Source organism: Aquila chrysaetos, chromosome Z (genome assembly GCF_900496995.4).
Source record: "Aquila chrysaetos chrysaetos chromosome Z, bAquChr1.4, whole genome shotgun sequence".
NCBI classification, from domain to species: domain Eukaryota; kingdom Metazoa; phylum Chordata; class Aves; order Accipitriformes; family Accipitridae; genus Aquila; species Aquila chrysaetos.
Window position 1 is genome coordinate 11,393,739 of NC_044030.1, and position 26,238 is coordinate 11,419,976.

At 41.3% G+C, this 26,238-nt stretch overlaps 1 protein-coding gene across 3 annotated transcripts in view; it reads right to left on the reverse strand.

Annotated features, from left to right (window-relative positions):
* SVEP1 (sushi, von Willebrand factor type A, EGF and pentraxin domain containing 1) overlaps nucleotides 1-26,238 on the reverse strand; it is a 128,269-nt gene that overhangs the window by 29,126 nt on the left and 72,905 nt on the right. For all 3 annotated transcript variants that reach the window (XM_030005186.1, XM_030005184.1, XM_030005187.1), the window contains 17 exons: nucleotides 25,310-25,406; nucleotides 24,546-24,659; nucleotides 23,554-23,667; nucleotides 22,437-22,638; nucleotides 21,257-21,414; nucleotides 19,880-20,081; nucleotides 19,071-19,246; nucleotides 17,622-17,746; nucleotides 13,438-13,561; nucleotides 12,743-12,913; nucleotides 10,417-10,590; nucleotides 7,317-7,436; nucleotides 6,350-6,526; nucleotides 5,479-5,563; nucleotides 4,977-5,168; nucleotides 2,819-2,986; nucleotides 221-893 (listed from right to left, as the gene is read on the reverse strand). In XM_030005186.1, coding sequence (XP_029861046.1) covers nucleotides 221-893; nucleotides 2,819-2,986; nucleotides 4,977-5,168; nucleotides 5,479-5,563; nucleotides 6,350-6,526; nucleotides 7,317-7,436; nucleotides 10,417-10,590; nucleotides 12,743-12,913; nucleotides 13,438-13,561; nucleotides 17,622-17,746; nucleotides 19,071-19,246; nucleotides 19,880-20,081; nucleotides 21,257-21,414; nucleotides 22,437-22,638; nucleotides 23,554-23,667; nucleotides 24,546-24,659; nucleotides 25,310-25,406 — 3,072 coding nt within the window. The remainder of the gene's footprint in view (nucleotides 1-220; nucleotides 894-2,818; nucleotides 2,987-4,976; nucleotides 5,169-5,478; nucleotides 5,564-6,349; nucleotides 6,527-7,316; nucleotides 7,437-10,416; nucleotides 10,591-12,742; nucleotides 12,914-13,437; nucleotides 13,562-17,621; nucleotides 17,747-19,070; nucleotides 19,247-19,879; nucleotides 20,082-21,256; nucleotides 21,415-22,436; nucleotides 22,639-23,553; nucleotides 23,668-24,545; nucleotides 24,660-25,309; nucleotides 25,407-26,238) is intronic.

The following is a 26,238-nucleotide window of genomic DNA, read 5'->3' on the forward strand; positions in this document are numbered from 1 at the left end:
CCACTTTAAGATAGGAAATCCCATGGAAGTGCCCATGTTTTTCAGACACGATTCTGCTGCAAATCCACCCATTTTTCCCTTTGCTTATTCCATTCAGTCACGTGGTTCCTCAGCTTTAACAAGAGAGCAAAACAGAAGAAAGAAAACCCCAACAGCGGCAATTGTGAAGACATATTCAGTTTGCTATGGTACCAGGCAGATGAGAAAACTCACTCTGTACCTTAAGAAAGCCATTTGCAAGCTGCGGTGGTTCTCCACAAGACACTGGGTGGCATGTAGGCAAACTGCCACTCCAGTTGCCAGTGGCCTCACAGGTCCGCTTCTTCTCTCCCTTGATGTAGAACCCCTTGTTGCAGCTGTAAGCCACCACTGCTCCGAAGCTGTAGTTGGCCCCACTGGCATAGCCATTGCTAATCTGGGGAGGCTCTCCGCAGCGAACGGGGATGCACTGGATGCTCAAAGGAGAAGGATTCCACTGGCCCCCTCGAAGGCACTCGATCCTGGCTGAAGTGTTCAGAACAAAGCCTTCCATGCACTTGAAGCTCACGATGGAGCCAGCTGCAAACCTGGCTTTGCTAATGGACTCCAGGATGCTGTATGAGACGGTGGATGGCTTTTCACAGAAATCAGCTATGCAGTGGGGCATCTCCCTGCCCTCTGGAGGCACCCACTTCCCTTCTGCATTGCAAAGCAGCTGTGAGTTATCAGCCAGGCTGTAGCCATCCAAGCAGAAGTAATAAGCTATATCACCAAAGAGGCGGTGGCCGCTCTCTGGTGATGCGTTCTCCACATGGGGTGGCTCATCACAGGATACTGCCAGGCACTGCTGGTGGTTCACACTCCACTTGCCGCTGGCTAAGCACTCTATGGTTGCAGGGCCAACTAACGTGTAACTGTGGATAAGGAAACCACATAGGAAGTCAAAAAGACAAGCATTGTCAAATGCTACCTACAGTTTCCTGAAGCCCCTGCAGTACAAGCTTACTTGCTAGCACACTGGAAGAATAGGGTTCTTTACAAAAGCTATGATCAACTTCAAAAGGAAAATCTTAAAACCTACATGTCCATGGGTGAGATATGACAAGGAGGGATATCCTAGCACACCTTGTGTATATTGCTTCTCTCTCATCTGTCCATCTGATTACCACCCCTGAACTTCCATTTTGGTTGAAACTACTACAACAAACCTAGTATTGTCCTGTGACAGTCCATACAATCCTCAAAGAAATGATCCCAACAAGAAGTTCTTCTCCTTTAGCTGAACTGAATGGAGAAGAAAGAGATGAAAAGCCCATAAAGGCCTTTTGGGTTCCTGTATCAGCCTTACCAATCTATTTTCACACTTGCAAGCAATGAGAAACTCCTTAGTGAGTTCCCAGAGATGCTTTTGCCAATAATGCACATGATAATTTTGTAACAACTTCTTCCTAAAAAAACACTGTAAAAATTGTTATAAAAGCCAACAAAAAAATTAATACTGAGTAGAAAAAAAAAATAATCTTTTACAATGAAATTCTACCACGTGATTACTGTTGGTGTAGTTGTATTTATCTAATCTGTCTCTGGGATGCTGTGACAGGCATTACTCCATGCTGCTCATCACCCCGCTTAAAACCCTGCTGCTTAAACATCAAACAGTATAGTCACAGTACCTGTGACTATCTTCTTCCTCAGTTTTGAGATCTCCATGGTGTGCTCTCACAAAAAGCAAAGAAATAATAACTACTGCAAAGTTCCCAGTGACTCTTTCCAGCTGTAGGCTGGAAATTGGTTGTTCAGATTTTGATGGCAACATCTGTAAAAGTGCTTTGTTTTGTTTGCAGTATTTGTTTTCAAAGCCTCATGACTGGACTCCAGAAAAAGAGCCTATTATGTGCCACTGTTTAATATGATCCACTCTATTCATTGTCAGAGACAGTTGTGACCCTCTTTAAATGCTGCTATCCTATCCCATTCTAAATGCTTGCACAGGGAAGAGAAGCAGCTTTTTAAATCATAATACAGTCAAGAAGACAGAATAAGGATGCTTTGCTTCAATTATGTTTTAAGTAATATTGCAAAGCCAGTTTATAAGAAAAATGCAATCTATCTTTTTACATCATGAAGGAGCAGAAAATCCTCCAGTCACTTAGGGCCTGACCTGGCAAAAGCTCTACATATGTGCTCTGCCTTTTAGACAGAACAGTTTCAAGAAATTCAATGGGACTGCTCACAGGCTGTAAAGATAAGCGTGTGCAAATGTTCTTGCAGGATCAGAATCCAGCATTACCTTCATGCTTGACATTATCAAAATAGAGCTTCATCTTTGATGAAATACGGTCTGAAAAGGTCACTAAGCTGAGTAGATGAAAATCAAAGAAAAACAATGCACCTCAATAAACGAGGAGTCAAGAGTTTTAAGGAAGCAGAATTTAGAACACTGGAACAGACAGTTCTCAAAACACACCAAACAGCTTTCTTATAGCCTGAAAAGACATGGGGAATTCTTTACGATCAGAGCCTTGAGTTTACAACAGGAGTCCTACTTCTGTAGTAACTCCAAGGGAGAGGGCTTCCAATTGAATTGGTCTATCATTCCCCATGACTCCTCTCCATTCTCCTCTTCCAGAGTGTATTCAGCTGCCATGAAACTACTTAAAGAAATGCCTATGTGTCCCATACTAACTTGACAGCCCTCAAAAAAATCTCCATCACATTTAATTTCCAGGGAGTTAAGACAGAAGCAGTAAAAATGAATTAGTGTGCAGTTATAAAGTACTTGTGAAGCAGTGCACCAGTTTTACTCATCCTATTAGTCCAGTAGTGCTGATCTACATACCCTTCCTTACACGTGTAAGAGACTGTGTTTCCGAAAGTAAAGTTATCTCCATTGACGACCGCATCTTTGATGGCAGGAGGGGATCCACAAGAGACAATGTTGCAAGCTGGAGGTGTGCTGTTCCAGTTCGCTGAAGATGCACAGACAAGTACAGAAGGTCCCTGAAGGCTGAGACACAAAGATCATTATTAGGGCTGCCATTTCAGTCCAGGCGAGGAACAGAGAGGGAAGGAGGTGCTTTGCTTCTCACTGACTTCCTGGCCCCAATGAAACCAAAATGAAGGGGAGTCTCTCACTGACTTCAGTAGAGGCCAGAATCTCACCCACTGTTCATGAAAAAGCACTGCTGATGCTGTCAAAAAAGCTGGTCTTCCAATTATTTTGGAGAGAGCTGATGGAATTCACGTGGGGTCTCAATGCACTGTGCAGACACACACAAAACTTCTGCTGTAGCTTTGCCCATCTTTGAGCCACAAAAGAAAGTCATGGGGCACTTATTTAAGCTTAAAGATTTACTTGTATGCCATCATCACCATGCCAATCTTGAGACTTGCAAGGCCTTGGTCTGAGACCTGATTCACTCACGGACTTAAAAACTATCTTCACTCAGAAAACTGAAGGAAATGCTCCAGTTCAGGTTTGTTTACAAAAAGGTATTCAGTTCCTTCAGGAGGTAAAGGATTTTGCTTGAGTGAATGGCCACACACATTTGAAGTTGATGGTATTTTTTGTTTCCTTAGCTGATGAAACAGCAATGCATTGGTACAAAAGGTGTGACTCAGTGGTCTAAACAGAGGTATTCAACACCACCCTGAGATGCCCTGGGTGAAGCCCCTGGCCTCCAGCTGCTATGTCAGTTGGCTATGGATTCCTGGTAGGTTCCATGTCATATCTGAGAGCTCTACACAGGTGTGTCTGGTTCCCTGCAATTTAGTCTCAAATAGTTACTAGACCCCCATGTTTAGTTGACTGAAATGAGCTCAGGGGTTAATGGAAGAGAACAACAGTGACCTGTAAAGCCCTTACAGATATGGCATAGGCCCTTATCAGGGCAGTGGGCTCTGCCTACCTGTGGCAATATGTTTAAGACAAAAAGCACGTAAGAGGTGCTTGAAGGAAGAGACTGGATCCACACTGAGGTCCAGAAATAATGCATAAGAGAGACACTGTTTGGGAGGGCTTCCCCTGGAATGGTAACCACAGGAGAGAGGACCTCTCTCACCAAGCTATGCTACACAGGTAAAGGGAAAGAGTCACAAGGGATGTGGTATTTGCTGCATATATGTCCAAAAATCTCATTGACATTGGTAAAAACACTGCCTGGTTTAGTGGGGTACAGGTTAAGCCCACACTGTGGATCTACGACTTAACACTACATTGGACTGCAGCTGAGGTATCCATTTGTATTAACATGATTAAAACATTCACCAAATAAACACACCTCACCTACCTGTCTGCATCTGGACAAGGAATGCTTGCAGTAGGAAAATACAGAAAAAATTCAGACCTGAACAGGCCCATATGAGACCGCTTATGTCAGAGTAAATCTGCCAGAGGTACAAGCAGATATCAGGAGAGGCAGAAACTTGCACTTAAAGCCACATCCTTGGATATAGCATTACTGTATTAATTTTTAATTGCAGCATATTAAAAATGTGTTTCCAATATAATTGCTTACATATGTAAAACAGAATAAAAGCCTAGAATAAATAACTACCACAAAGAGTTCAAGAAGTAAATTAGTAACTTCCAGAAGGTTCTTTTACCAAAGGCATTGTAAAACAACAGCAAAAATAATACTGGGTATGCACTGAAGCTGTAGGGGTATGATAATCTTTAAAGGCAAATGATAACTATTTTTCTGAATATTCAAAATAAGTCTTTGAGCTTGATGGTAAAATGAAAGCATTGCATATATATATGTACATTAAAGGTCATTAAGACATGTATAGCAAACCCTGAGTAACCTTCTTGAAGTGCTCCAATTTAGGATCGAATACAGAACATACCTTTCAAGATATAAAGAAGTCTTTTAAAATTATATTTTAGTATTTTACCTTTCTGAGCAATGATCTCAGCTTTGCCTCTTTCAGAAATAAGCTAGACCTTCTAGCAAGCATGCTGTCTGCATTTGGCTCAGGAATGTTCATGCATTTACCTGTATCCATTGTCACAGGTGTATGATACAGAGGAAAGATAGGTTGTGCCAGTGAGTGTGTATTTTCCATTGCTGATATCCTGTGGGCTAGGACAAGTCACCATTTCACAGGAGGGAGGAGGATGATTCCAAATGCCACTAGCAAGGCACAGAATTTCCTTTTCACCCACTAAGTTGTATCCATCATTGCATCTGAGTTAGAAGAAAAGAAGTGCTATCAAACACAGAGCCTTTTATGCACAACGTAATCAGCCATCCTTTTTCCCCTCTTCATCCACACCTGCCTACAGCATCTTTCTCTGCAGGGCATAGAGAGGTAGTACTGGGGTAAACATTCTGCTCTGAGTAGCCACAGCTATAACCAAATGTCTTTCCATTCCTTTAATCCCATCTTGCTCCTCTCCTTCATTTCAACCACTCTCTCAATTCAGCCATACTCTCATTTGTTGCCAGATTCTCAATCCATTATTAATATAGCACTTCAAACATATTGAATTCCTACCTGTACACCACCTTATTGTGGTATGTAAAATTTGAGCCCAAAATGGCACTGTTCTCTGGAATAACTGGATCACCACAGGATATAGCTTTAAAAAGACAGGATCACAAGAGAGGTTGATACAACACAATAAAAGAGAACAGAAAATCAGGATTTGCTTTTTTTTCTCTGGATAGATTTGAAGAGGTGTAAAGCCCTAGGTAACACTGGGTTCTTGACTAAGCTGTAACTGACATTTAGGGCTCTTTATCTGACTTCACCTGACTGAGAAATTGGACTAACTGGAAACAGGCAGTTGGAACTGTTCTACAAATCTCACGCTTGACTGTCAAGAGGACTCCATAGCCACCTCTCCCTATGAACAAAGTAATTGTTTTTTTGACATTGTCTTTGTCACCCCTTCATTTTACCCTGTTGTTTTACCTCGTTAGTTATAGTTTTCTAAAGAAATAATTTCTGCAATTATACCATGTATATGTACATGCACCAGCTTGTCCTCTCTCGTTGCTTTTTATCCACGGAAACACAGTTAATGACCTTTAAGACATTAAGTTCCCCCAACTTCCTTGAAAACTGGAGGCTGAGTGGAGAAGAAAGACACTTTTAATGCTTGCATTAAAATGAGATGAGTCTAGCCTTTGACACTTTGGAGAATCTGCACAAGAAAGTACTGCTATGAATATGACAACTGTTGGAAAAGCTCCAACTGGTGCTTACATCTCTTAAGACAAAAGACACTTCAACAGAGATGCAGGTCTGCTAGGACAGGGTTTCATTAGCTGCTGTAGTCTCTAAAGGCTCTACACTATTACTTTTCCCCTTCCATCTCTCTAACAGCACACATTACAAGATGCATTCTCCCCAGGAACCACACCTTCACAATATGGTACTGGGTGGCTCCATTCTCCAGACTCCATGCATATAAGCTTCGTCACTCCTGTCAGCTGAAACCCTTCTTCACAGGAAAACGTTACTTCACTGCCAACACTGTAAGTTTCCCCATATAAATGACCGTGCTCTGGATTTCCTGGATTACGGCACTTCACTGGTTCTGAGGAGGAAGAGAGAAACTATCAATAACATAACTAAGTACCAGGTTTTATAAACAAGTTGCAGGAGATATCCTTGGGAATTTTCTGAAAGTAGGAAGGCAGAGCACATGGAAAACACTCATAAGTAGTTTACAGCCTTACCAGCTTTTCTCTGTTCTGTATTTAAGTGACAGGCACTGAAGACTCACACAAGCAAGCTACTCTTGATATGGAAGAGCCCTCTGTAACTGAGTTTGCATTCATTGTCAGAAGTGAACACATCTGGCAGTCATTTTTCCCTCTGTGAGGGAAAGACCATTCCAGCATGTCCAGCCCTGAACATGAAATCAGCTCAGCTACGTTTTATCCCAGCCTATGCCACTGTCTTATCTTCATGCAAAGTTACCTTGCTTTGTGTTTTCACAGGCAGCTCAAGTCCTACTCAGATGCCTGTATTCAAATATTTCTTCACTGCACAGCTCTGCTCTGAGAAGAGACACATTGGGGCATGCGGTCTTGCCAGGTCTTCAGCACTTGTGCTTCATGTGCAAGAGGATTTTGCATGTGTGTATGACTTGGAGCAGAATCCCAATGACAGCTGTCTCCATAGGGAGAGGTGAGTTCTCAGGAAACAAAAGGAGACACTTCATCACAGCCTCATTCAGGCCAACATGACCTGGCGATGAAAGCATGCCTGCTCTGTCCCTCCCTAGGTATCAATTACAGGCAACTGTCTTCCACAGTGGGAGGCAGGATACTGGGCTATACAGAACCTTGGAAAGGCTAGCCTGATGTTTTTCTTTCCCATACCTGCACATTTTTTACCATCTCCTGTGTAAGGAGGGATGCAAGTGCAAACATAGGATCCATTTGTGTTGAGACAAGATGCATGCTCATCGCAGTCTGATCCAACAGCACATTCATCAACATCTACAAAAAAAGAAACAAAAAAAGTGTCTTGAGGGTGTTATTTGTAATAAGCATCTGCTTTAAATTTCTGTCTCACTAACTGTCAAGAGGAATCGTTTTAATTAGTATAATTAAAAATCACTCTTACTTAAATAACATTTTTGATGCATTAGTAAAAATATTTAAATTAATATTTATGCTTTCTATATAATTTACTATACAGTATTGTGAGACGTGAGAAAATCAGAGACAAATCCTATGAACCTTCAGTCAATACTTCCACAAAAAGTATCTAGTTTCCAAGTAGTAAAAGAACAGACATCATAACTCATGTGCTGTTACTACTACTTTGGACAGACACTTTGAGGGAGGACTTCTGCATTAAACACTTGCTCGGGAAATCCTCTATATCCCAAACTTCCCACCTGTAAGACAGGAAAACTTAGCCAATAGGGGAAACACTCTGAACATAAAACATGATTAGAGCCCCATCTTTGCTGAAGAGAATTACATTAGACTAGGAATGAGAAGTGTCTGCAACTGCCAGAAAAGTTAGAAGGAATTCAAAATATATTAGTTATTATAATTAACTATTTATATGATAGTAGTGCCTAGAAATGCCAGTCAACGGTTTATGCTCCATGTGGCTTGGTACTGTACAGCAAAAAAAATCCCTCACTCCAGAATACTTTGTATCAGCTTCCAAATCCTGACTGTACAGAAGTGTTCTTGGTATGTAAACAATGAGTCATAAATTGCAAAGGGTCAATTTCAAAGTATCTATTGAAAAATGCTGGCATCAGGGATTATTCTTTATATAAACCAGACTGTTAGAGATAGAACAGTTCTTCATTTAAAAGCCCCACTACAGGACAGCTGTTGAACTAGGTATACCATGCAGACATATAGTTGGAGTTCTTCACCCTTTTCCAGGCAAAAAAGCAACTTGGTTTAAAAAGCAACAAAATTTACTGAATTGGTGTGTTTACTCTTCACTGCTGAATGAGTCTGGCCAGCATAAAAAGAATCCAACAATGTTCTGAAAAGAAAAGAAGTTTCTTTCTGACAGGCAGAATGAAAACTGCATATTAATCAAAACAGTTGCCAATTACACAAGCATCAGGAAAATGCAAAGTGCTACCACAGCAGAACTGGAATGACTGCTCCTCCTGTAATGTCTTGTAAGGCAAGGAAGAGTGGAAGGAAACCATGAATCAGATCTGTAACAGAGCAAAAGGAATGCCCCAGAGCATTGGTGTACCAGGCTTTGTTAGCACCTGCCTGGAGCATGAATCAGAAAGGTAAAGGGTGGGTCAGGGTGCCAAAGCCATTCTTGTTTTTATTTTCCCCTTCGTCTACTCTGCTTTATGAGAGACAAGAAAAGCTGAAAGTTGGGGCACAGGGCTTTTCCTTCTCAACATCATGCTTCCTACTGCACAGATGTCAAATATTTGGACAGCCTTGCAGCATCTGCTCTGAGCCTGCTCATCTTTAGGCCTTGGTATAAAGTGCAAAGGAGAAAAGCAGAGAGGAACAACAGACTGGATGGTCTGCTTGGAGGTTTTGAAGGAGCCCTAGTAGACAGGATGCTATGAAACCAGATGGATCCTAATCCAAAGTGAATTTTTGTAGAACTAAAAGACTGTTGGCTTTTCTTCTGCTCACCTTGACTGAAAAAATTATGTGCTATACCTACATAAAATTAAGAGTCAAATCAAACACAAATCTTGCCAGATTGTTACCCTGCAACACCCATGTTAGGCATGACTAAGCAGCAATCCAAGTACAACTAGCTAGTGGATTCCAGCAGGGATCTGCTGCAGACATGGCCCTACAAGAACTGTCACACCCAGCCCTCCATACGCAGTACAATGCTGGTCCGTCTCACCTTTCAGCTCCTGCAGCTGCATCTCGTACATCAGACCCAGCTGACCAGGAAGTAAGTTATGGTGTGGCAACTATGTGAACTGTGTCCATAAGTGCACTCCCAGCGCTCTCAGTGCTGCAGCTCCTTGCTAACAGGCATGCGTGACTGACGAATAAACACCCACAAAGGAAGAACGCTCGGAGGAGATGGACAAAAGTGATCTGCCCATGAATCTCAGGGAATAATGCAGGGTATGACTGACCAGTGCTGTTACAAAGAAGCTGACTCAACACAAGGGGACAGGAAGGTGGCCTTTGCTTTTAGATAAGCAGCTATTAACTGGTGGTGTAAATGCTTCTCCCCAAGTTCATTAAACCAGTGCTACTGCCTCCCTGAGTTAGCCTGACCAGCATGGGTGGGAATTGAATACATGGCTCAGGCCAACATAGAGTATAAAAACCAGACAACTAGCAACGGGCTTGAGCTGGCTTCAATGCACGTATTCACTCCTGGCTACTGGGGACGCCCAGTGTCATGATGGTCAGCATATTATAAAGACTGGTAATGGGAAACACATTGGTATTGTGATTGAACTGTGTATTGAAATTGCTATATTTTTCTAAATGTAACTTCCATTTGTATTGTGTTATGCACTATATTTTGTATCACTCTGCTAAATCAGAAATCCTGTGCAGCATCAACTATCTTCAAATAAGTATATCTGATATTAAACATTATAACCTCCATGTATGAAACATCTGAAAGAACCTGGTCAGAGAGTATGGGACACTGACAGTGTGCTGAAGCACAGGGAAATGCACAGGTTAGAAGCAGAGAATGCAAGGATTCCAGGGCTAAATGAACCTGGAAGGAAAGAGGCTGGGAGTGCAATGCAGGCTTATTAAGTATATGGTGTGGGGCACACAAGAGTACTCATAGAGAAAGATGCCAGAATGTAGTTTTGGTTTCACATAATGCTGAGCACAGTATTTCAGAAATGTGATATTTTGGAGTGTGATTTTCGAGACGCTGGTCAGATATCACAATTTCAAAATGAAATCCCACCCAAACCCAAGGGCACAGGAGAAGTGCAAGATCACCAGCCTGTGCAGCCATATGTATGGCACATCTCACCAAGGCAAGATGGTGAAATGCTGCTCCAGCTCCCATTGTCCAGGCACAACATCCTGGAGTCGCCCAACAAATAGTAGCCACTGTTGCAGTGATAGGTAACGGTACTGCCAGCAAAAAAGTCCTCAGCTGAATAAAATCCATTTTCTAAAGGTGGAGGCACTCCACAGCTGATTCCTGCAACATGAGTGAAAAGAGAGTACAGAGATTAGCAGAGCAGACAAAGATCAACTTCAGACTAATTCCACATGAGAGCCACCACTGGAGATTTTTAGTCTGCAACTGTGGAATCCTGTCTGCAAGAGGGCCCAGACCTTTTCTGAGGTAGCTAATTCATTCCAGGTCCAGTGGAGGGTCTTGTTTTGTGGGCACTTGTCAATCAGAGACTAAGCAGGACTCTCCAGCTCCTGCTATTCTGCTAGCTCTGGAGGAGACATCTGTGACTAAGATCTGAGCAGATGCCCTTCAGTCACAGGACACTTCCCCTGATAATCAATGATCCTTTGTGAATTTTAAGGAATGAGGACAAGGCAGTTTGCCTCCATGGAGCTTCTTGTTATTTCCCTTCACTGAAAAACAAGCTCAATGTTACACTGTTTGAACAGTGCAAAACTAGCTAACAGATTATTGCTAAGAGGTTACAGTACTGATCTGAGACCAGAGAGTGCATGAACCATGGAGATACTGGACCTGACCTTACATACAACCTTGGGCATCACTTTGACTTTGATTATAGTAAATAAGCCTTTCTGATCCTAGCTATGCCAGCAGAAGGCATCACTATACCTTCCTGCTGGAGGTTGCTATTTATTCTAGCAGAGCTGCTTCTGTGCATCTTCATTTCAATCAAGATGACACAACTTATTCCAACAGCTATACAGCTGATCTTTGTAACTATATGGATTGTAGCAACTCCTTGCTCCCCAGCTGTGTGCAAGGATCACACAGTAAGACACTGTGAAGTGTTTAGAGCCCGTGGTAATGGAAGCCAAGTACTTGCTGTAGAGGGTAGAACTGAAGAGCTGGTAACAAAGACAGGCTGTCAGGGTATGGAGACCTGTCATTTTGGGGGTCTTCGGTAGCAGGAAGAGGAAAAGGATCCCGGTGGGTGAAGCCAGTGATTACGATGAGCCTGATTCAGTCAGTACAAGAACCTTTTCTGTACCACACCTTCGACTAAAAACCCTGTAGTTCTTTATGCAGGAAATAGCTCTCCTCAATCCACTTGCATTCATCAGCTATTTATGGAACAGGCTGAGAAAGGCCAGTGGGTGAGTCTGGCCCTTGTTCAATCAGCATGTTTGTGGCAGGTCAGCCCTGTTCTGTCTGAGCTCTGTGCTCAACAGGTAAAACTGCCTGGCCCAATACAGAGAAATCAGATGACAACACTAACAGGATTCTGGTGGCTTGTCACTGATAACACACTAAGAAAGAGCAAAGCTGTCTCTCCCAGTGAAGCCGTCTCTGCCAGTGAACTACGCTCTGCCCAGCAGGACATGCTTTTGGGTAAATCCTCACATGCATGCTCTTCTTTAGGCAGAAAAGAAGACAGATCCTGGATATGTGCTATGAACAACTGAATAAAGAGGAAGACATGAAAATCATATCAAATCTAGCTCAAACTATTTTTGAGGTATTTTCAACAGATTTTATGATTTTCCCCAAACTACTGGTCAATTTTGGGATCATGCAATACCTACTTCTAGAGCTAATTTACTATTCTGCTGATATGAAAAATATAGTTTGCTCCAACACATGCAACTGCAGTCACATGTGCTGTCACAGCACAGGAGAAACAAACGAAAGGAGAAGGCAGCAGCAGGAAAGCAGGAATCGAAGTACCTTGGCAACCTGAAGGTATACAGCCCAGTTTCTTAGAAGAAATCCTGTAAGTCTTGGAGCTCTTCTAAGTCCTGACAGAAATATCTGCTGCCTTAAAGAAACTACCCTGTAACATACTAATGTCAAGGCTTTTACTTCAAACCAGATGTTCTCACTGACATTTAAAAATCACAGAGATATTCTAGTGTGCATCTTCCACACTTCTGGGAGATGGGGGAGGAAAGTCTGGAGTATCAGATTGCTGATCCAAATAGGCTAATTTCTGCCATGGGCATTAGAAACTGACTGAAAAAGGTGGCAGAATCCGATTGCGGTGTAGTTCCTGCTCAGTAAAACATGAGTTAAGTTTTAAGCATATATGTATATGCTGTAACACGGATGGATTCAAGTGCATCACAGCTGCAGGGATAAACAGGCCATGAATAGTGATAGGGTCCAAATGAAAGCTAGGGTTTCCTAATCCTGCCAGCCCACTGAGACAACTCACTTTCACAGCGAGGAAAAGGCCGTGTCCACTGTCCCAGGTTAAGGCAGTGTTGAACAGAGTTTCCCACTATCTGGAAGCCTGGGTCACAGGAAAGGCTCACTTTTGACCCTGGCTTTAAATCAGCAGAAGAGGCCCGCAGATGTGGTATGGATCCTTGCAAAGACGGACAGTCTGTGGACAAAATATATGCATACAGTAAGAGATACAGCCATGTGCTGAAATGAATAAACTTGTTATCTGATTGTTTGATCCTGTACAAGTTTATCCAGGAGAAAGCTTTGGGAAGTGTTATGCTACATCCTGCTGGGGTTCAAAGGGTTTTGAGAATCATCAACATACAACATCAGAAAAGGAAACTATTGGAAAAGAAGTGAGGAAGCAGTAGGTATTTTAATACCACCCAAATATTTTTAGACTAAAAGACAAGAAAAACTTATTTCTGACCCAACACCATCTTCACTCTTTCCCCATTTCAATTCAGGAAGCAATAAATCTCTGTCAGAGAATCCAGTGAACTTTTGTTACAAACCCCTGGAATTCAAGGAATGAAAGACTAAATGTTCTAACTGTCAAATTATCAAAATAATTTATTCAAGGTTAGTGGGGCAAAGGCTGCAAGCTAGCATATTTGACCTCATAAAAGATTCTTATAATATTGTTCAGAAAAAAAGTTTTCTAGGAAATAAAGTTCTAACCAGCACAAAATATACTCTTGTAATCTATCTTCACTCTTCCAACAACTCCTGGCAGGAAATCTGGCCAGGCTAGTACATTTCCTTTTTGGAGTTCTTCTGGACAGGATGTAGCCAGAGATTTTACCTATGGATTTAAAACAGTTGATTAGGTGCTGTTTAAGGACCACGTAGGAAAAAAATGTAAAAAAATATTCCTTCCATGTCTGCATGCAACACTAGAACAAATCATGGAATAAGTGATGTTGATCCTTTCTAGCACAAGAGGCTTCTGGCTGATCTACTTGTTACTCTGTACTTACAAGCTATCTAGCTGTGGACAGGCACATACTGAATCGATACCTGAAGGAATACTTGTCATACAAGCAAAGTATAGAACATAGTTCTTGAAACACAATTGCATTTGTTAGCATGAAAGAAAAATGTATTTATGCCACAGAAAAAGGCAGATATGAGAATGCAACCTGAAGAGAAAACTTGATATATTTGCAGAAAAATGTCAAATAGGAGCCAAAAGGAACTTAATGTTGAAGATATGCATTCTGCAAACCCTGCTAGCACTGCACCTTGTTTAAGGAACAAAAACTCAAAAAGGAGGAGTTTAAGAAAGCAATCTGTTGTTTTCAGGACAAGAGTTTTGTGAATTCAATGCACTAGGCTCTTCAAAACACCGCAGGCAAGGCCTACCCACACCAGTACTAACAGCAGTATTGGCACTGACTTCAGCCAAAGCAGGACAGGGCCATAACTAACCATGTACTGAAACAGGAATTATATAGGCAAACTAAGGATAGGAGAAAGAAAGGAACACACTGTTAGATCAACAGCAGATTAATATCTTGAGAGCAGATCTGGTCAAATAGCTTTGATGGGGAAGTGTTCCATTTAAAACATAACTCCTTTAATGGCACCACTAGGGGTTTCTTTTGCATTCTTACTACAAGAAACTGAAATGCCAGTGGGAACCCTTAAACTGTTTCAGTATTGTATTTTAATGTAAAAAAAATTATTTCAATATGGTGAAAATATTTCTACTTCTTCACTGTGACTCTGATAATCTATTAAACATAGTAACATTATCATATCTCAGCCATGGAACTGCTGAAAAAAACATATGTGCCCTGAGGAGGATAAATGTGCAGTAAAGGGATAATTAAGGATTTCCTCTTCTTTTAAGACATCATAGAGGGAAGTGGTCTATGCAGAAATGATAGTTATTCAATTAAGAGAACATGTTAGTAATTAGGGTACTGAGACTACTTCCTACTCCTTGGCTCTTTTGTGCTGGAGGGTCATTCCAGTAATTCCCTGGCAGGGAGAAAGGAACGTTTCCTTCAGCAGCATGAAAAAATTAATTAAGAAGAGCTAGGATAAGCAGCCCAGAGGGCTGTGTACATCTCAGCACAGCCAGCCTACCCATACAATAGATGTAGCACAGCTTCAGGGCACAGCTAGCTGGTTAGAAAGCACAGGTGTGCCCAGTTCATGCCAAACAGTTGGGAAACTGCCTTTCTCAGAAGGGTAACTGGCTTCTGTCAAGTCTGCAGTGGATGAAATCCCCTACCAAGAATACTGTGTGTCTTTGTGAGAAAGGAAGGTACACCATGAACCTCAGACTGAATTATTCTCACATTCCCCCCACCGTGAACTCCAGTAAGGGGGATCAGACTCTTCTACAGTCAGCTTGGCTGAAGAAGAGAGCAACCTGCTCTGTTTACTTTGAGGCCATTTCAAAGATCTCACTTCCAACAGTATGTGCTGATGGCAACTGCTTAGGCCAAGGGCTGCACACAAACTGCAAGGAATCTGCAGGGAAAAATTTCCAGCGTGGGAAAGGCAGGTTTGGGAATCGGCCCTTCCGAGCCATATGATGGAGAACGGAGGGCCAGGAAAGACCTCACAGTCCCATATAGACAACTCATATTTCTACTGCTGTCTACTCGACAACAAAACAACCAGACTGTTGGTTTACCTATACAAAATTAATATTCAGGTGGATGAGCAGCTAAAGTACACAAAGAAAAATCTTAAAGAGTGAACTTTGCCTTTACGTTATTCACTGGGCAACATACTTGTCACCCTGCTTTCCTTTATGTCTGAGAATAGGAATGTAAGACTTACTGAATAGTTCCAGCTGGCCACAACAAAATTGATAATAATAGATAACAATAGTGATTTACAATTCCAAGCTCTGAAATGAACGAGGTAAAAATTTTATAGGAAACTTACTTGTCTCAGCTCCCTGTCTGGTCTCACATGTGTCTTTTCAGATTACTAATATGGATACCATAAAGGAAGGGCAGGATTGTCTTCCCCATCCTAACTGTATTGCATTTGAAGCAAATGGGAATTTAATGAAGCCCGTCATTAAAGACAGGTGACTACCGAAAATTGCACTTAATCTTCACCAGTGTGTCCTGTAAAATCACATGCATACTTATCAGCTTCAAAACTGCCAGCGAACAAAAATGTGAAGATTTGACTTGGCAATGCAACAACTGGTGACCCCAAAAGCCAAGAACAGTAGCAGACCGCTGGGCAGTTCTGAACCCAGCAGAAAGCCAAAGTACCAAAGAAAAGGAGGAAGAAGCAAAGGAGACATTTGGATGCTGGAAGCAAAGATTCTGCTTTACATCTATTTTCTGTTCATTTTATTATTTATTTGGATCATGGATAACAAACAGTGAAACCACCAAATAGTGGTAAAGCCTTGAAAAAACAGCAAGAGAAGAGCAAAACCTTTTAACCCAAAGACCTTCAAGAAATGCCTCTAACTTTGAACATTAGTCCTTGTTTTTCAAGTGTTACCAACAGTTTCACAGTTTCTGACCTTCAGGATTGAAACACTAATAACCAGAAGCAGTGATGGAGCACACTGTCATCAGGTTTGCAGAGAATACCAAACTGGGAGGCCCAGTCAGTATGCTCAAGGACAGAGCTGCACCCATAGGGACCTTGACAGGCTGGAGGAATGAGCCAACAGAGACCTCAAGAAATTCAACAAGAACAAATGGGAAGGAAAAACCTCTGAATGATACAGGCTGGGCAAAGCCTGGAGAGGGTACAGCTCTGTCGAAAAGGACCTAAGGGCTCTGGCAGGCAGTGAGCTGAGTATCAGCCAGCTGTGCGCACTGGCAATAATGAGGATCAACAGCATCCTTGGCTGTGCGAATAGGGTCACAACCAGAAAACCAAGGAATTGATTATTCCCTATTCTCAGCGCTTATTAGACCACATCTGGAGTACTGCATTCTGTTTTGGGCTCCTCAGTACAATACAGACATTGATAAGCGGGAGGAAGTTCAGGGGAGGCCCTCAAAAAGGTGATGGGCTGGAGCATTTGCCCTGTCAGGAGAGGCTGTGGAACCAAGGCTGGTTCAGCCTGCAGCAGAGACAGCTTTGGAGACACCTAACAGCAGGCCCCAGTACCTATGAGGAGCTAATCAAGTATGTATAGAGTCAGGCTCTTCACAGCAGTGCATGGTGGGACACAGAAACAGTAGTCATAAGTGGAAGTGGGAGGTCCTGACTAGATATAAAGAAAAAAATTCACTGAGGATAACTGAGCACTGAGGCTTGTCTCGCAGGGAAGCTGAGGGATCACTGTCCTTGCAGACACCTTTTGATCCACGCTAATTTTTTAACTCTGTGAATGTTTAGCGCCAAACCTTTATTGTTGGTACCTGAATAGAAGTAGCCTAATATTCAGTTATGCTGCCCATTCAGGCTTCTCCTGGGACTATATAGCTCAGATTTTTCATAGTGTCTAATGCATTGACAGAAATTCTGATGCCTCCCCTCTGAAGTTTTACTGGTGCCTTCACACAGCAGTATGGGGTAACTGTAACCTGTAAAACAAACCCTTAGCTTGTTTCATTGGCTTTTCTCCCTCTTCTAACAGGACTGCTAGCTTTTGTGTATGCCTCCATTTCTCTTTCAAAGCTATGTAATACAGAAACGCTCAGTCAAAATAGAAGGTGACTCAGTGTTGATTTCATCACACCTAATTTTGCTTAAAGCTACTCTACTTACTATGCTAAGCTTTTTACCCTAAGCCAGAGCTTCATCTGGTCCCCACTGGCTTCTGTGGGAAAACAGGTCTATCCAATACACTAATTTGGAATGCCTTTTCAAATGTTCATCCTATGCTCAGAGCCCTGTGCTCAAACACTGCAGTAAGGACTTACTTGCTGTGGAGACAGGACATGATCCCAAATGTTGAGCTGGCTGATGGAGCCCACGAAAGATTCAGCTGGGTTGAATCCTTCTCCTTTCTGATCTTGCTCTTGGCCCAGTACAAGCGCACCACCACCTAAACTCAGAGAGAATTAGAACAGGGACAGGAAACAAAACCCTACAGCAGAGATCCCCATAGGAAGATTAAAAATTAAGCAAAACAAAACATTTGCTACCCTATGTTACTAAGATTTTGTAGTGCATGAGACCAGCCACCTTCAGCAAATTCTCTCACAAACCTCTGGGAAGCCTTATGCTAGACTGAGGTAACTGAGCATAACAATTTGGAAGTGACTCTCAAACACGCATTGATACTAAACTCATGCTGATGAGACCAGAAACCTTACATGGCTGCTTCAGGAATGGTATTGGCTCTAAGAGACCACTTCTAGCTCAGTATTTGAAGCTTATTACAGAGCAGTGCAGAATGCCATTTTGAGCAGGTGGGGCATGTTTTACAGTGCTAGCTTGCACTTCCTCCTTTCAACAAAAGCTTAGAAAGTCAGATAGAACAAATTTGATTCCAAACTCTTAAAAGCACATTGGTGGTTAGACAGTCAATGTTCTGACATGCCATACAAGTTAAATTTCCTCTCCTTGACCAGTAGGCACAGATGATAGAGACGTGCATTTTTTATGCCACAGGGTGTGTGGAAAAAGGCAAAAAGTAATGGAAACTGCACACTTCCTTAGGTCTTGCCTCTGGAGATAACTCCAATGTAATTGGAAAAGACTGGCAAACATAAGATACACAGACTAAAATGCTTCATTTTTTTTTAATATGGATAGTTTTTTGAAAGTCTGTGTAAATTTGGACAGTGGTAGTATGAAAACCAAATCTCTTTGCAGCAATCTAACGTCAGGCCTTTCACAGCTCTTCAATGCTGAAGGTATTCCTTTTCACCTCTTCTGATATTACTGGAAAGACTGCTGATCACAGGAAACAATGAAATAGCAAAACCCACCTTGTTAGGACAAAATGCAAACATAACTTTAAAAAGATGTCTGAAAGTAACAGAAGGAGGCTGAGTCAATCAACTCTGAGCACACATTTGTAAGGGAAATGACAGTTAAACTTAAGTTTGTGTGAGAAACCTATTCTCACAAAGCCATTCCAAAATCAGCTCAGCACAGGCTCCTTTGTGGACTAAACTCTGTCACCCTCAAAACAAGTTACCTACTAGCTTACCCTAGAAAAAGGGTGCACTTTGTCTTCAGCGAGGCTGAGTGAGGGAACTGTCCTCATGAACAAGAATAGCAAATATGAGCCCTGCACAAATGTTGAAAATGTGAAAACATACTAAAACCACCAAAATAAACATTTCTTTGCAGGCACAGCAAATTCTGAAATAAAAACAGAATGAAGGCAACAGATCTGGTGTAATATAACTAAAGCATACCAGGGATTTTTGATCCAACAGAGAGCCCGCTGCCTCCATCAGAGAGTTTTCCATCGATGTACACTTTCCACGCCCCATCCATGCATGTCCATGTGACCGCAATGTGATGCCAGTTACCATCGTTCACTGAAGGACAGTCTGTGATCCTCTCCTTCCCATTTACATAAAGAACCCAGCTGCATGGAAGGAAGATGAAGGCATACTCAGTTGCATGCAGCAAGTTTAAAAGCATGGCCTGTCCCACATGACTCAAAAAAATGTTATTTGTGCAAATGAGGTAACCATCTCTACATCATACAGGAAATCTCTTGAAAGATCATCATACAAGATATCTCTCCCTCAGGGAATTTGGAAGTTACGGTTATCATACACAAAGCATGGTGAAATAAGTAATGTGCTTTTGTACCAAAACATGAAGACTCAAGTCATGGCTGCATAGTGGATTCTTAAACTTGACCCTTAGGTTCATCCCTGCTTTTGGAGTCACACTACAAGTACTCTGAGTGATAAGCTCCATTTTATCCTATCATTTTCTCAATGTGTCATGTAAATAATGATATAAATGTAGTCCGGACAAAAAGTATCCTGCTTTCTAAACTTCACTGCTTTCTTGCCATTAGTCTTCTATTTGGCAAAAAGTGAAGGAAACAAAGCAAGGAGAAAAACAAAGAGACAACTCCAGCTACAGAGTTTGGATGCAGATTTTTCTATCCCAAAGTAGCCAAAGCTGATATCCAGACTTCTGGTCTATGCTTTCTTTATCAATTCAAGATATCTGAAAGCTACAGAAAAACAGAACTGTGATTTACCCGTTGTAATCAGTCAGAAGAAATGCATTATCACTTCCATTCTCCACAGCATAAGAAATGGGAGTCCCATAGTTTGTGGTGTCAGTGGATTTCATCCAGAATGTACAGGTGATGTCACCAAGAGATGGGAAAACACCATCAAGCATGACATATGCATAGATACCAGAGACTTCAAAATCAAGATTGAAACCAGAGGACTGTTCTGCAACAAAGACAAAGAGTTTTCAGAGCTGAATTCCTGAAAACCCAGAAAGAGAATCAAATGGAATCTAAGCAAATGCAGTAAAATGGAACACAACCCATCTATAAAAATTATTCACTTTAAACTGACCAGAGGTAGAAAGAATGTATAGCAGTCTAACACCAGCTAGCATACAGGGCTTTCCAAGGCTAGAAAACACACAGGGTTTGAAGACAAACAACTGAAAAAGAAGCTGAGTATCTAATAAACAACGAATATGAACCTTGCTTTTCAGTCCTCTATCAATGAAATAACATATCCATCTGCCATCCAACAACCCAAAGAGGTGTGATCAGCTCACAAGATTAAAAAAAAAAAAAACCCAACAAAAAACTCACAGGGTGTTTTCTATTCTGGACTTACTGAAATACACTGCACTGGTACGGAACAGCACTTCTGTGCTGCTCTTCAATCCAGAGTGACATGTTTTACGAGGGTACTGCATGTAAATGTATCACATGGAGCTCTCCCGAAAGCTGGGTGTTACTAAACTCCAACATAGGATGGCAGGTCTAAATGACCTGTATGTCCTCTACTGTCTCTGTAACATCAACATGGGTTTGTCAGCTTCTGTTTAAAGATTCACCAGCTACTAGTATAACACTTTATAATTTTCATGGAGTGGCTAAAAGACAAATGGATTTGAGCCTTGTGGCCTAACTCCAGCATCATCCAGGAAGTTGCACTAGGTGTGACCCATTTTGCCTGACCATAGAGAACTTGATGCCCTTTTGCCTGTAGGGAACTTGATGCCTTTAGGACTCCTTAGCTGAGACTACCACATACTAATCTCTAATCCTGAGATGCAAAGCCCTACATGAAATAGAAGAACAGAAAGAGCTAAATAACTCAAATACAGAGGGCAAATACAAATTAAACTCGACAGACCTACTAGGTATTAAAAAGATAGAACTGTGCCTTAGGAAAGTGAAATGAATATAAATATAGCACACATGCTGTTACTTGTCTGCAATTACACTTATTAACACTGCAGTCACACAGCTTCCACTCAGCCTCTCAGTGTCCCACCACACTAGCTCCTTTCTGGGAAAGCCGTATGAAACCAGCCCAGCCAGTGCAAATCTTGCCCAGAGACTTAGTCAAGCCACCTTTTTCTGACACTTGGTCCTGTGTACCTGTTTCACACCTGCTGCCTGTAAAGCCAGGGGGACATTTACAAACGTACGAGTTCAAGGCATCCACACAGGTGGCTTGGTTTAAACAGGGACTGGAGTCACAGTCATTGATGTTCACTTCACAGTTTAGTCCTGTGTACCCTGTCACACACAGACACCTATGGAGGAAAAGAGAAACACACTTCAAAGGTGGCTGCTGTCACAACAAAGAATCCCGGCCATGAGGCCAGATCCGCTGATGGAAATGGCATATACTGGAAAAAAAAAATCAACAGAAAAGATGCTACAGAATAATGGAGTTTTATTTTGGTTGTTCCTTTAAGTATTCTTGTATTCTATTAGGTGCCTAATATTTCTTCTTCATAGGGACATTACAATAGACAGTGCCTGTGTTTCTTTATATGAAACCAGGAGAGGCAACCATTGCATTCCTGTGAGTGATGCATGCCTTCTAGGTCCACAGAATTATAGATGAAAGGTACTCGACTTTTCAGGCAGATATGCTTACACAGAGAGAAAACCAAGGCAGTAGAAAGGGACCAAAACCTCTGGTACTTGGAAAACCAAAGTGTCTGAAAGGCACCGAAACTTCTGGGGCTTTGGGGAGGGAAAGCTTTGTTACACCCAGACAGTAACAGCTGGTCCATCTCTCTATCTCTACAGTGATATACGGTATGACACTCCTATTGGTATTTGTAACTTCTGATCTGAGTTCAGATATCCTGAAGCATAAAAATAAATTTTTGGAAGATTCCATCGGTGTTTGTATTTTAATCGCTATATTCTCAATATGCACAGCTACTCCTGCCTTCCAGGCTATAGAAATGTAATATTATCAGTTACATAACTGGTCATCACCTATTCTTCTAGTGGAAAGCAAGACAAGCCCTTGAAGCTTGGGAAAGTGGATTTCTTTTCAAAGATCAATATTAAAATCATGCAGTCCTACCATGCTTACACTTCAAACCTGCATATTTTCTTTGCTGTCTATCTTGGAATTTTTTAAGTGTGAGGACACTAGGATTTATTTTCTTGCCTTTTAAAATCTCCTTCAGTGTCCATAAGGGGACCATTTACATTGGATCAGACTGCCAAATGCCTTGCTGAAATCTAAGAAGGCTGAAGCACCACAATGTACCTGACTTTCTACATTGTATTACGTTAATTATCTCTTTTTCACCTGAAGCTGTTGATACCATCTCTGCATGTAGCTCCATTCCTACAGGGTCTGCTGAGACACTCATCGATGTTTCTTTCACACAAGACACCAGTAAAACCTGGGGGGCACTTGCAGGAGAAACTGCCAACTCGATCTTCACAAGTAGCCCTATTAAGACACGGGTTTGAAAGGCATTCATTGACCTCCGTTTCACAGTGACCACCTGAGAAGAAAAGAACAAAGTCTCAGCTCCACTTTGAATTAACCTAAAAAAGCAGATTACTAACCCATCTCTGTTTTTTAAGGACTGTTGCCGATCTTCTGGGAAAGAGCAAACATCAGGGTAGCCATGCAGGTTTGGGATTTACTACGTTATCTGAGGTTAAGTGGTCATAGAAGAATTACAGGAACCATCTCTGCAGTTGTAGAAATTAACACTCAGCAATCTGTGGGGAATTTAAACGGATATTGACCATTATGTGAGTGATTTAGGCTGAATCAGGAAATCACCCAAGAAACTATTGTGAGCAACTAATGAAAAGCTGCTACAAAAGACATTTAGCTGGAACCTTAACTCTAAGGAGAAACATGAAAGCCAGAAACATGATTGTTGGATTTCTGCTGTGAAAGAGGGTCTATGTTACAAGCACTGAAGAATGAGGAAACTGCATGTGATTTTATAGTGGAGCTCTTTGGCAACATGACAAACAACAGATATGCCTAACTGTTACAGAAATCTATGAAAGCAGTAAGAAGCTGAGTATGGGGATGGGGACTAGTTTTAATATAGAACATCTTGCCTACCATTATATTTTTCTTTTTTAAATAAAATTCAAAATAACAATTTGCACCCATGTGAATGTCCCTATTCTTTCCTTAAAATCACACAGTAAGTTCATGGCAAGATTAGTAATAGAAGACTGATCACTTAGTAAATCCTTCTGAACCGACTCTTACACTACAGGGACTCTGAGAGATTAGATGGACCTAAGGAATCCAGTACATCCATATCAACACATACTACATGCAATATATGCAAATATATATAGCAATGAGACTGAAATACTTTGGATAGGGTAGGAAGACATCTTTTTTGGTCAGAAAGAGCGAAGGCTGACTTAAACAGAAAAAGGTGTACCTGTGAACCCTTTCGCACAAGTGCAGCGGTAACCGTTCTTGCCATCAACACAGTGGGCTCCATTCAAACATGGACTGGAGTTACATTCATTTACGTCCTCCTCACACAAGAGACCTTTGAACAGCAAGGGTTAGAAGGCATGATCAAGACATGGTCAAGGTCTGCATGCTTCAGTGACTGAATGCGGCAGACAGAACAGCACCATACTGCTTGCATATCAAAAAGCTAAGGAGATCCAGTGATAAAATTCCATGTTTGACTGCACTACTGCGAACATCTACAGAGATCATCCGTCTTATTTAGATGCTAGGATGTGAAAGATATGAAGTCCATGGTTTGTCTTTATAAAGGTTAAAAAATATCCAGCGAGTGTTGTTGTTGATAAATGTATAGCCATAAATGTTAAAAACGAGGGAGACCATTTCTGGTGGAAAACACAAGGCGTTTTTTTTAGTCACACAAAATTATCTCCTCAATAGTTTATTTCAGTATTCAGAAATTAGGTGCTGTTTTGGCAAAGTACTCAAGCATGTCAGCTTCCCCACAGACTTCAATACCTTCAACACACATGCAGGTGAGAGATAAAAACACTGAGAAAAAAGATAAGAAAAAGCCCACTCATTCATAGGGCTGCAGTAAAGCAACTGCATAAACGCATTGTCTAGTCAGGCCATATTCAGTCTCACAAGCATTTTCCCTGTGAGTATTTACTAAATCCCTAATCTTCATTCCTTTTTTTTTAGACCAGAAATGTCACAAAACAGAAGCATATGTGCACACACATGCACACAGACTGTCCTTGCATGCTCATCCTTTTCTTTCAAAACCTGTTCACATACAGTATAACCTTACTCTATCTAGCCTGTAGATCAGATTGCTTTCCTGTTGTAATTCCATAGATGTGGAATTATACAGCCCTTGTGTTTTGTGTGATCTACTTGACACAGAAACAATGCCTGTCTGAAGAAGAGCTATGAAATGAAACAACTTACCTGAATAGCCTCGTTGACAATGGCAAACAAAGGTCCCAATGCCATCTTTACAGATTCCATTGTTGTGACAAGGAGATGATTTACACTCATCAACTTCTGTTTCACATTTCAAGCCTAGAATGCAAAATAAAGGACTGAGAACAGGGAGACAAAATTTGAAGTTGTTCAGAAACACAGAAGAATGTAGGAAAACACATTGATTAATTGCGTACATTACCAGACATTCAGATTTATTATCTTCTCTTCAGATTGTGCTTTAACACAGACCTGAGACTAAATGTTATTAGAAAGGTATGATGTACACTGGGCAACAAACTGATCAGTTCCAGATAGTGGCTCTTAATACCTATCACAAGTCAGAGAGATCACTTCTTGGTAATAGCTGAATAATAAGCCATCTGTTTGCTTTGAAGCAACTGGGAAGCTAACACTGAAGAGAAGTACAGGCAGATCTAGTGGAATTAGCTGTTTAGAGTGCAAATTTCCAGCTTTTGCTAATCATAAATATTGCCAAGTGGATTTTCAAATCCACTAACTCCACTAAAAGAAACCCCATAGAAAATCCTTTTCTGCTAAACACGATATATGTTCAGCGAGAACACGAGGAACTATCTCTTTTCTAATACTTAAGTATGGTGAATCTGTGATGGATATTCCAATTAGTTAGGCTATACTCTTGCACTGAAATGTTTGCTCCTTTATGCTTGGTCAAGTTAAGGGCATGGAGACATGTTAGCTCCTTCAACTGCTTCTCAATTTTTTACCTGTATATCCAAGTGGGCATATGCAAATATATCCACTTCCTAATTGTTTGCACGTCCCATTGTTGTGGCATGGTTCCAGGAAACACTCATGAAAGACCTGCCAGAGGCAAGAATGATACAATTACAGTAAAAGTGGAAATATAGCTGGAACAAAATACTCTAATCTGAAATGGCACACCCTATAGTCACTTTGGAAAGCTGGGAAAAAAAGTCACTGGCATTAACTTCTAGCTCTTCCTCTTTGTCTCCTCAGCACACCAATCATTCTTTTCTTCTGGAGAAAAATACCAGAAATCTGAATTATTATTTTAAACTGACCTTTTACTTTGCAAAATGTGATCATCGCAGTTGTTTCCTTAGAACTTTCTTAGCTATGATTCACAGGTGACATTTTATATTATGCTATCTTTTATATGAGAGTTCTCCACTTTGCATCCTTTTACACAGGCTAATCACTTCCTGCTACTGGTCATCAGGTGAGCTGGTGGGGAACTTCACTGTGTGGCATTATTTTTTTTAATGTAGCAAGCCTAAATCCAGCAAAGCCCTTGAGTAAATGGTCAACTAAAACCATAGGACATCAGTTTGTCACCTGTACATATGTTATATAATGGTTCAAGCCAAATTTATCATCAGTCAGCTTTGTTCCTGTTTACATAATACCCTAACTTTAGATTCAAACAAAGCAGTCTTGTCAGAGTTACAGAGTGTGAGGGAGATGGTGGGAATAAGGGGGCATCTCTGGCAAACATTGTCACTAGAGTAGTTTCACATGAGGACTTGCCTGTAATTCAAAGGGGGTACTCACAGCAGAAGGGAGCTCTGCTTTCCTCCTCTTAAGTGTATCTATGTTGCAATAAGTAAAACAAAGATTTTACGACTGGGACTTAGGTGGCTGGTAGCATTTTCTGGAATTCAGCATATGGAAG